The following is a 12,165-nucleotide window of genomic DNA, read 5'->3' as shown; positions in this document are numbered from 1 at the left end:
CTTTAGCAAATAATAAGTATATTTTATCTGCAAATTATTGATTTGATTTCAGTAGTCCATTTTAAATATTAAATGGTGTTGATTTGCTAGATGTATTTTAAATTTTAAAATGATACCACTTCCAGAAAAATATTACCCAGTTACCTTTTTTCCTCTGCTAGTTGAATGTGATTTTTTTTGTAGAATGTTACCAAGTTATGAAGAATATAATAATAATTGTGTTGCCTCTTCTTCAAGTACCATTTTACCTATGCTTGCTTAAGAATTATGCTATTAGTAGTGTGAATAGTATTTTGCTAATTGTATTTATTTTCCTCTTTCTGGGTATAAAACTTCTGATTTGTGATCTAAAATAAAAGGAATAGGTAAATTATCCACAGCTGATGGTAAAGCCTTTGCAGATCCTGAAGTGCTTCGCAGACTAACTTCTTCAGTCAGCTGCGCATTGGATGAAGCTGCTGCTGCACTTACCCGAATGAGAGCTGAAAGCACAGCAAACTCAGGGCAGATGGACAAGTAAGTATTTATCTGAAACTACTTGTTTCTTATATTTCTGCTGTAAAAATCAATTATACATATGTACAAATTTCAGAAAATATTTCTTCTTTAAATAGTTATGTACTACAGATCATTAGCTTGGAAGGGATTCCAAGTTCTGTCTCTTCTCTGCAGGAAATTCAGCGCAGGAAATATTTGTATGATCATCTGCAAGTGTCAGCATAGAGTGAGGAGATCATCACTAGCAACTAGATTTGTAGTCAAAATTATAAGCTTAAAGGATTCAGTTCATGAACTCTTCCTTAGCCAATTTTTTCCATACATGAAGTTGCATATTGTGATGCATGGCAAAACCACCACAGGCATTTTGCACACAACGAAAAAAGTGCCTGCTATTTTTGTAATTTTTGTATAAAGATTTTAGTGTAATTTTGGGACTGACTGTGTTGTTCCAAATTTAATTTTGCAAGATTTCAATTCTTAGGTTAAATACTGCTCTGGTATAAGATATGCACTTTTGGTGAATCAAGGACTGCTACACATTCTACAGGGCTTCAATTTATAGAAGGATGGGTCCACAAAATTTAGGGCAAATTACGTTAAGTGTCAATCCTGCACATGATACATTCAGTGATCCCCATCCTTCACATTTTGATTGATTTCTAAGTTTAAAATTAAATTATGTATGAGTATATAAATATAGATTGTCCTCACTTAACAATTGTAATCGGGACTGGCAACACTATCACTAAGCAACATGGTCACAAAGCACATATGATTATGACAGTTGTGGCAGTTCCAGTTGCTGTTGTTGGGAAAATTCTGCATAATTGCAGATTCCATAATTATGTAATTATTTGTGACCTTCTGCCTACTTCTCAATTAACTTTGCTTGTTGGAATTTAGCAATGAAGTTTGCAAATGGCAATTGTGACTGTGGGCTGCTGCAATATAATTTCAAGCCAATTACTAAGTGCCTAAATTGTGTTCATGTGACCATAGGGATGTTGCAACAGCTGCAACTATGAGGATCTATCATAAGTCACTCTTATCCAGAACCATTGTAACTTTGAATGGTCGTTGAACAAATATTCATTCAGTGAGGACTCTTTGTGCATACCTAAATGTATACACATGCTGATACCTTCACAAGCAAGAGCCTCCTTGTACAAAATTAAACAGCGACTTGAGGGAGAGGTAGCAGAGTAAGGTTTTGTTGCTAGTGGGCAGCAAAGTATTGACAACCTAGGGCTTACTCCTGATCACTAGTGGGCTGAATGTCACTCAACATTGTAGTAAATTTACCTCTATTGGAAAGCAAGGATTTTCTAAAGAACAAGTAAATTGAATGGCACATTAAATACATAAACATGCCTACATTTTGTGGATTGGCTGCAGGTCATTTGTTTACATTAATAAATATATAAATAGATCTGGTTGGAAGAAAGAAGAATGATAAAATAAAATACAAAAGGTACAGACAGAATTACTATGAATAATTAGCAGTATTGTTCAAGAATTGGTGAGACAAACATTATTTCATCCATTTTTGGGAATATGCATAAATTTCACTTATGTGTCTTCGGAGCTCATCTTGGTTTTTCCTATTTGATTCCCTGTATATAATATCATTTTATGATCAGTACATAAGTCAAGATTTCATATTACTGAAATTATACATCGTGTTACTGCTGTGATAAGATGGGCAGTCAATAAATTTTATAAATATATAAATCCAATAGATAAACACATTAGTTTTGAAAAAAATTAAATTCACATTTGTTTCATATATTTCGTGTTTATAATTGTCATTATAAACTAAAAGCTACTAAATATGCTATATACTAAAATGTCTGTAAAATAGTTCAGTAAAATTTTGACAGATATCACAGTATTATAAAGTCTTTGATTTCATATTACATAAGGGTTAGTTTTGCTTAATTGGTCTTTATATGATTTATAATAATTTGCTACTTTGGTTAGAAGCTGTTGCATCACAAGCTCTCATATTTTCTCATTTTCATGTTAAGCCTCAAAACTAGCTTATTGAGGATGTTTGATGTACCTCCAAAATTAGGAAATGCAATAATTAGAATGCTACAGTTGAAAAGGATTATTTCAGGGAATTACCACATAGATATTGTCTTTTGGCAATTGTACAAGTTTGTCTTCCTCAAAAAAATCATTACATAAAAATATTCTGAATACTCACATTATTTGGATGCTTTTTAATGAAAAAAATTGGAATATCAGGGCTACAAATCAAGACCAGGATGTTTATTTGTCACTTGATTTATTCTACAGCTCTATGCACCATCTTTCAAATAAATTTTCCTAAGAAGGTTAATGTACACAAATTTAATATTACAATTTAAAAAATGAAAGTGAAAACATTGGATAAATATATTAATGGAGAAACATCAAATGCAGGGACACCACCAATATATTAAAAAGTACATTATAGCGTAGCAGTTATTAACATATTAAAATGATTTGCAAAGAGTTCTGCAGATCAAGATCCCCTGGAGTTCTCTAGCAACTGGGGGCATCTGACTTTTAAAAAATCGTTAGGTTTGTATAGACAAAATGGAAGTGTTTACAAAATCCATTCTCAATACTTTCCCCTTTGCTATGCCTGCACAAGCCTGGAATAGGCAGTTGTGATACTGCAAAGTTAGATAATTCCCTAGCTTTAATATATAGATTAAAACTTAATAATTTAACGTCAATTTATATTTTGACCAGCTATAATTCAATGAAAACTTTAGTTTCATTCATAGAAGTTGCACAAATTGTCACACAAGGTCATACTACAAAATTTGACAACTCCTACATTAAATTTTTTTAAAAATAATGATCTAAAACAGATTTCTCTAAATTTGGAAAGATAACAAATTAAGAATTACTTAATTTCCAGTTGAGAGGATATTTGGAAGGATGGAGAGATTACTTTTAGATAACTCCTTTGTGCCTGTGAATTATTGGTGAATAGAGCATGGAAAATATTTTCAAATGTAAAATTATACATCCTCCTGAAGCACAGAATGGGCTATTTTTCATATTATTGAACCATGTTGATCTTGAAGTAGTAGCTTTGTTCAGATTAGAGCACTTCCAAAGTGCTCAAAATAGTTTACTTTGTAAAATTTCATTCTCAGAATATTTAAAAATAAGTACAGCAATGCTAAAAGAAGCCAATTAATAAATGGTGAGCTATAATTTGGACTTTTTGACACTGCAGCTTCATAATTGTTCATTTTCAGTAATCATAATATGTTTCACTATATATTCATGACATGTTGAAGTCTACATTTTATGGTAATCTGATATCTGTGAAATATTAATGTATTTATGCTACAATAACTTCCTCTGTATCTCCGTAGCCGCAGTTTGGCTGAAGCTTGTTCAGAAGGAGATGTAAATGCTGTGCGGAAGTTGCTTATTGAAGGGCGGAGTGTGAACGAGCACACTGAAGAAGGAGAAAGTCTCCTTTGTTTAGCCTGTTCAGCTGGATATTATGAACTTGCTCAGGTGTGTCTTTCTATGTTGTAATAGTGAAACTAGACCTTTTATTTATAACACATTCTGAACAGGACATACAATTCAGTTTGTTAATATTTACTTTGGATCAAATCCATTGTCGTGTGGACTGGTTCAAGTTGAGACTTTGGTAGATCCTCTGCCCTCTATCAAATTTCTGTAGCGAAATTTGATAGAGGGAAATTAGCCAGACGAGATTTTAAAGATATCAAGGGGAAAGGTAATTTTCTCTCCATTCCAAATTGCTGTATTGTACAATACAGCAGATGCACATTAAACATGAAAAAGTGATACAAATAAATAAAAGCACTTATCAGGAGCTCAACTTCTATAAAACTTTTTTTTTAAACTGAAGATGGACATGAATTCTGAAGCTAAGTATAACTACCATCTGTTGTTTCTATATAGTGATAGATATAAAGCATTTTATAGCTCCTACATCACTTGCTTCTACATCTTCTTTACACTCTGAACAATTACTTCAACCCCTTGACTCTCAGTAAGTCAGCTTGGAAATGTCTGGATTTTATATTCCAGAAGGATCTATTGAGACAAGTCCAAGTAACAGGGAATATGCTTTCAGCCTTTTTCTATGGTAAAAGATGCACATGCACATGTGCATCTACACATGTAGATTTAATCTACAATAGTCCTTACAATCACATTTGGGGCCAGAATTTCCATTGCTAATCAGAATTTCCATCATGAAGCAAGGTGGTTGTAAAGCACATTACGTAGCAACTGCAATCCAGGTACTCCCTATTGCTGTCATTAACCAAACTCTACTAGTCATTAGCTATAGTCGATTCTAAGTCATTCCAGGCCTGATCTCTCCCAGCCTCAAGTCTCAGTAATAGAGCATATGGGGCTTGAATAAATAGGATTTGAAATTAAATGTTTTGTATTTTAATAATAAACTGGAAGTTCCAATTTGCATGTAATGCTAAACAAAAACTAAAAATAAAAGTTCCCTGATTGATTCCTGCTGATAAGTGCAGTGTGGTAGCATATAGCAGAACATGTTCATTCAAAATAAACTAGATTTTGAAGGACTTTGCATTATTATTGCATGTTGCATTTGTTATTCCCATGGAAGCTGCAGTTTGTCTTGGATGTTGCAACTAATCATCTGATCAGTAGGGCCCCAACTTAGTTTTGCATTGGAGTTTGGTGGCACTGACAAGATCAACAACTTTATTAGAGAATAATCTTTTAAGAGCATACTTATTTGCAATTAGAAAATTTATGGAGTTCAGAAATTTAGGTTTTTTTTATTAAAGGTAGTCCGTGACTTTCAAATGAAATGAGTTGCACCCACTTTTATAATCTTTTTTTATCAGGGTCATTATAAAATCTGTCTTCTCCCTTTGATTTGGGTTGTTGGCAGTCCCTTGGAAAAATCATAAATTATGATTCTGTGATTCTGAGACATTCTAATCATCATAAATACATGCTGGTTGCCAAGCACCCAAATTTTGATCACAGCACTCCAGGATGCTGCAAAGACTATAAGAATGAAGCCATTGTAACTTGAATGGGTATTAATAGAAATGGTTGTAAGTCAATTACTTACATGTATTAATTTTAAATTTTGTTTTCAACATTCTGGATTTTTTTTTAAAAAAAATACCTTTAGTTCCCTTGAGTGCTTACATACATAAAAAGATGGGGTAACTTGACTAATTAAATAACATCTTTGACTCCTGAGGTCACAAATTGTGACTGAGCTTCTGCACATACAGTATATTTACTATGATACTAAGATCTCTAATTAAATTGTTATTTGACTTTCTTCCCTCATGATGCTAATGCAGAAGGCAAATTTCTAGTGAAGGCTATTTTGAATCATAATTTTTTATAAAATTTTTATTTTTTAAAAAGGAGTCACCTTGCTTTTGCTACACCAAGGTGATACTCTAATTATAGTGATAATTCATTTTACAGAGTACTGTCTTTTTAATCTATGTAATCCAATAAGTATGTAATTTCAGATTGTATTTGCGACATCAACTTTAATTGAGAAAAACATATGGTAATGTGAATAGTGGAAAAAACCTTGCACTTTCAGAAACCTTGTGGGGGAGAGGAGATATTTCTGTCTCCTTTCCTCAGGAGTAATATCCACAACAATCTGCTGCAGCCTACGTATAAAATGGAAATTTGCTGTCATACTTACTCAAAAAGAAGACCCAAAAAGACAGAAACAAAGCTTATAAAGTTTAAAAATCGTATATATTTATTAAATCAATTTAAGAACTTGCCTTTCGCACAAGCAAGCAATTCTAGGTAGCATAAAACATGTTTACAGAGATACTGCCAAGCTTCCCATGTACAACAAATACTTTATTCTTGCAGGTGTTAATATATATAAAATTAGGTAGGTTATATTTACCGTCTGTCATTCCCAATAAGAAAAATTCTGATTTGACTTCTATTTTAATTGTTAAAATTTCTTCTAGCCAGCTTTTTATTTGATACCAAAAACTTTTTGCTTTTGAGCATGCCCACCACATATGGTAATAGGACCTTAGGACGACTTCACATTTCCAACATCTTGAAGAATATTTTTTACTAATTTTTGCCAATCTTGTGGGTGGGAAGTACCACCTATAAAACATTTTATACAGGTTTTCTTTATGTGAGGTCGCCAATGTAATTTCAATATTTTTCCCCCATGGATTCATCCAATTATCCAAATCAATACTATGACCAAAACATTTACTCCAGGTTATCATAGTCTCCTTTACTTGTTCTTCAAGCATGTCTTGTTCTAATAGATAGTGGTATAATTTCAATACGCAATTCCAATCAACAGCCTAAAATAGTATCCATTTTGTTTGCAATCCACATTACCAATCTTTACTAATTTTTTCTCTTCTTCTTTTTTATTTTGTATTTCCCCAAGTCAATTTAAAGTCCAATCCAAATTATAAAGTCCATTTTTCCTCCCCTCCCCTCCCCTCCCCTCCCCTCCCCTTTTTAAATAAAAAACTTGTATTACAGGGCTTTAGTTTTAAGTTCCTCTTTGTTTTTTCTTCAACGTTCAACAAAAATCTTTTTAGTTTCTTTCCAATCCTCTTCACACCTATTATGGTTTTTTATTTCTTCTAATTTTTAAAGTTCTCCACATTTTTTAGTCCAAAAATCAATTTTCTTTTCTGATTTTGTCACTTTAAGCTTCCGCTTTAGCTTTAGTCTTATTCCTTCCTTTCCCACAAGCCCATTAGCCGCTATTATTCCGTTGGGGCACTTTTAACAAATTTAAAAATCTTCCTTTTTTGCCTGTGAGCTGGCAATTACTCACCCAGCATCAGTACTCCGTTCAAATCACCACTCCTGCTTAAAACTTGATTCGGTTGTCCCAGCTTAATGACGGCCACAGTGGCTGCCACCCCCATTGCCGAGTCCAAGAGTTTCCTCTGATCTTCGAGAATTTGCCTGTTCCTCTTGGTCTTCCGAGGTGCCTCTCCTTCTTCTCTGTCCCTACAAGACAGATCTAGTCCAAAGACTCCGGCAGTGGCTTGTCAGCCCGGGATTTCCCAAGCCCGCTATTCCCCGACTGTCTTGCCACGACGCTTCTGGTCGAATCCCCATTTGACATTATCTGTGCATTCTGCGCATCAGCAAATATTAGTACCATCTGTTTCTCATTATGAATTCATAATATTCTATGATGTCTAATATAATCCTAATATTATTCCTTATATATCATCTGGGCAAAAAGCCATTTTGGTCAGAATGGATAAAATTTTCTAATAATTTTTTAAATTTTTCGGCCATAATTGTCATGAAAATTCAATAGGGATATCAGTCTGTACTCTTTAATAAATATCAGGTCAGAATTTTCCTCCGGGACCATTGTAATTGTCGCTTCTTTCCATGATGCTGGGATCTTTGCTTCATTTAAAACTTCATTATATATTTCTAATAATATTGAATTTAATACCTCCTGATGATTTTTATAAATCTGACAGCAATCCATTGGGGCCTGGTGTTTTATTAGCTTTTTGTTTCTTAACTGCGTCCAATAATTCAAATGGTGTTATACTGTACATCTCCTTTTGTTCTACCGATACTTTAGGCAGTCCTGTTTTCTAAAGATATTGCCAAATCTTACCACCTATCTTTTCCTTGTCTTCATACAAATTTCTAAAAAACTCATAGGCTACACTTCTCTTTCCTTCATTATAGTATATTAATTTGTCCTCATCATTGTGTAATTTATTAATTCATCTAGTATCCCTCTGTTTCTGTAATCTATACACCAGCCACCGCCCCAGCTTGTTCACATTTTCAAAAAAAAATTGTTTGCTACTTTGTCTTTGTTGGGCAAAGTCTCCTTCTCAATAATATTTAATTTATGTTTAGTTACATTTATTTGTTGTTTCAATTCTTGTTTTTGTGGTTTCTTTTGTAAATCCTTCTCCAAACTACTAAGTTCCTCTTCTAAACTTTCCTGTCTTTGCCTTTTTTGTTTATTTTGCTTGGTCATATAAGCTATTGCAATTCCTCTCATGAATGCTTTTGCAGTATCCCATAGATTTTAGTTATTTGTATCTTCCCTTTTATTTTCTTGGAAGAATAAGCACATTTGTTTGTCCATTTTCAATTTTAACTCATTTTGATTCAAGATTGCATTTTTTAAGGTCCATCTCTTTATCTTCTTTTGTACTTTCCATTTTATTTCAATAGGGTTATGGTCTGCCCATGAATTTATGTCAATTTTAATTTCCTCAATTTCTGAATCCAATTCTGTTGATACCCATGCCATATCAATCCTGGACTACGTGTTATGTCTGCCCGAATATATGTATACTGTTTTTCTTTCCCATTCCTTTCTCTCCAGCTATTTTTAATACACAACTCCTCCACAATTGTAAAGAACGTGTTGGGCAGTATCCTTTTAATAGTTTTCCTTCTTTTAACACTTTTATGATCTAATTCTCTATCTACTATTGCATTGAAATCCCCAACTATACAGATATTATCATATTCTAATTCTCCAATCATATTATATAATTTCTTATAAAATACTATTTGGCCATCATTCAGTGCATATAATCCCACCAAATTCACTTTCTTTTTGTTTAAAGTTATCTCTATTATTAGTATTCTACCCTCCTGGTCCTTACAAATCTGGTTGGCTGGAATTCTTTCCTTAATGTATATCGCAATTTCTGTTGAGATAGAGCTGTAAATATATTCCCCATCTTACAACATTTTAGAACATGTTGATGTGACCTCTTTATGTGTGTTTCCTGTTATATTATATTATATCTAAAGGCATCTTACTCAATTTGTTAAAAAAAAAATTCCTCTTTGTAGGAGCATTTAAGCCATTAACATTTAAAGATAAAAGCGTTATTTCTTCTTGTGCATCTCTACTTCTGTCTGGATTTTGTTGCCCTCATCTGTCTAACTTCTTTATATTCTTTGTGTTTGCCTTCATCATATTTGTCTGTATCTATTTTTCCTTCCTTCCCATTTCCTCTTTCTTTTATTTGGGCTTCTGTCACTTCTAGTATCTGTTCTCTTGGTTCACATTCTTCTCTTGATTCTCTTTCCTCTACTTCATCATCACTGCCAACATTTTCCCTATAAAATTCTGCCGCTTTGTCTATCATGTCCAGTCGAAATCTTTTTGTTATCATGATCACTTCTGGTATCAGCCATCAAAAATTAATATTTAATTGTGTTAATTTAGAGGTTAGTATTTGATAGGGTCGTCTTAGCTCTCTCACTCTCCTAGGTACTTGCTTAAGCACCACCAGTTGTCTCCCTCTATACTCCAACGGATCGTCTCTTGTTCTGTGTAAAATTTCATCATGAATCGACTTCTTTAGAAACCTAATATGTACTTCTTTAGGCAAATTATGTCTCCTTGCATAATTGGTGTGGATTCGGTAAATTTCAACTATTTCGTTCTCCATTTCCTCTTTGCCAATTTCTAGAGCTCCCACCAACAGATCTGCCATCATTTCTGGTAGATCCTTTATCTTCTTTCACATTCTGGAATTGTAAGTAGTGGGCTGCTTTTCTGTTTCTAACTGGATAACCATCATTTCAAGTTCTTTATTGGCTTGCATTAATTTTCCACTCATTTCATCCACACGTTTTTTTCCCCTTCCCATCCTTTCTTCCATCTCTTGTAGTTTTTGCTCATTTTTCATAATTTGCTGTTGAAAGCATTCAAATTTACAATCTATCGATTTCATATTTTCTTTAAGTTCACCAGTATCACTCCTTACTTCTCCTATCTCTCTTTTCAAATCTTCATGGTTTTTCAGCATTACTTCTTGTATGGATTACAACATCAATTGTAGATCCTTAAATGAATTTGATCTTTCCCTCTGCATCGTTTCTTCTATCGATCTCTGCCCTGCTGGGCTCAGTTCCTCTGTCGTAGCTTGGGCTACTTGCCTTCTTTCTGTACCTCGTTAAATTAGGTATGTTCATCATTTCTGCCACCAATTGAAACCAACCTCTCCACTTATTTATAGACGTCTTGTTTCCCTCCAGTACACCGTAAATATCACTTCATTTCTTCCTTTCCTACTTATCACCAAATCTATTTTCCTATTCTTATATCTATTGTACTCACTCTTAACACACTAAGCTCAAAAACGTATAGTTTCTAAATATTTATATCAATCTACAGTTCAGAATTATCAGTCCAAAGCATCAATCAGCATCAAAAATTCATTAACAATAGAATGTATAAGTCATAATTTATGGCGTTAATAATATCTATGATGTCAATAATTAATAAGAATACTAATAAAGACAATTTCCAACTAATTTCCTCTATATATTTAAATACTAAACTATAAAGCTATAAATACAATCATATCCACAACTATATTCAACCTCTCTGTGACTTGTAAATTAATTTGTAACAAGTTATTTCCCATGTTTTCCTCCTGCTTTCTTGAGTATAGTTTTCCAAGTCCTTTTTACAATTACCTTTTCCTCTTCTATAAGTTTTTCTAGTTCCTTCTTAGCATGTCTCTCCTGCCTCCTTTTGTATTACTCAGCATTTAGTCTCTCTTCACAGTGTCATTATCCTTCAATTAGTCAGTACTTTACTCTCAGTCACCACCATTGAATTTCTTGATTCCAAATTATAAGCAATAAAAAAAGAAAGAAACCTCCTTGATCCTTCCCCTAATACGATCTGTCAAAATCCTTTTTACGCCCAAACTGCTATCTTTTGGAGGAAACTCCAGTCACCCTCCTCCTTCCTGAGGCCTCTTTCGCTCTCCTACCTCTTTAGAAATCTTCCGGCTAGATCTCTCACCCAAGATCACTCCTTCGAAGTTGCCAAGATCACTTTAAACCAGGTCAGTCTCACAGTCGTCTCGCTATTCCACTGCTACTGTTGTCCAGCCATCCGCTGTCACTTCCTTAAGGCCGCCATTACAGGCCGTCTCCTTCCCCGATCCACTTCTCCAAGGCTTTTCTACCACTTGCTTTCTCGACCGCCGCCGAGAGCTACACCACAGAGCGCCTCTTTCTTTCAATCCCCCTCCAAGAGATCTGGGACTCCACAAAGTCCGCCAATCAGTTGGAATTCGCTGGAAAAGCAATTCTCTATAATGGAGCATTGCTTTCCACAGCTTTCCTCCTTGACAGCTGGCCCCGCCTCCCTAGCTTTCCTATCTTGTCACCAGGTTTTACATCTATATCTGGAACCCAGTCCTGGATATGTATTCCTTAACAAATGCATGTATATATCTATGGAGGATAGAGGATAGATTCTAATATTTTCTTTTTGTATTGCAAAAATACTAATGTAACTGATTTTGTCATATAATATTGATAGATCAGGCTAAGAAACAGATGCTGTGCTGGTCTAAGCTCCTGTCCTTCAATCTACTACAGTGTAATTGATTATTGATGTATGTTATCTGTAAAATAAGAGACTTCGGAAATGTGGCATAGCAAGCATAAATGTATGCATATTCTATTGTAAACAACAATTCAATATCTTGTTCTCAGTGCTGAGTGCTATGCTAGAGATGTAGTTGTTTAAGCTAGTTTACTTTTTTCTCTTTATGGAAAGGGAATGGATTGATGAATGACATTTGAACTAAAACCATGTAGTATGACTCACTGAAATTTCTATAT

The 12,165-nt window shown here is 33.9% G+C and overlaps 1 protein-coding gene across 4 annotated transcripts in view; it reads left to right on the top strand.

The window, feature by feature from the left end:
• ANKRD17 (ankyrin repeat domain 17) overlaps window positions 1-12,165 on the top strand; it is a 139,005-nt gene that overhangs the window by 51,957 nt on the left and 74,883 nt on the right. For all 4 annotated transcript variants that reach the window (XM_060691728.2, XM_060691727.2, XM_087892253.1 and 1 more), the window contains exons 3-4: window positions 360-516; window positions 3,882-4,029. In XM_060691728.2, the coding sequence (XP_060547711.1) occupies window positions 360-516; window positions 3,882-4,029 (305 nt within the window). The remainder of the gene's footprint in view (window positions 1-359; window positions 517-3,881; window positions 4,030-12,165) is intronic.

This window comes from Pantherophis guttatus, chromosome 4 (genome assembly GCF_059756535.1).
Source record: "Pantherophis guttatus breed Tessera chromosome 4, ASM5975653v1, whole genome shotgun sequence".
Classification (NCBI taxonomy): Eukaryota; Metazoa; Chordata; class Lepidosauria; order Squamata; family Colubridae; genus Pantherophis; species Pantherophis guttatus.
This window is presented reverse-complemented; position numbering and strand designations above follow the sequence as displayed.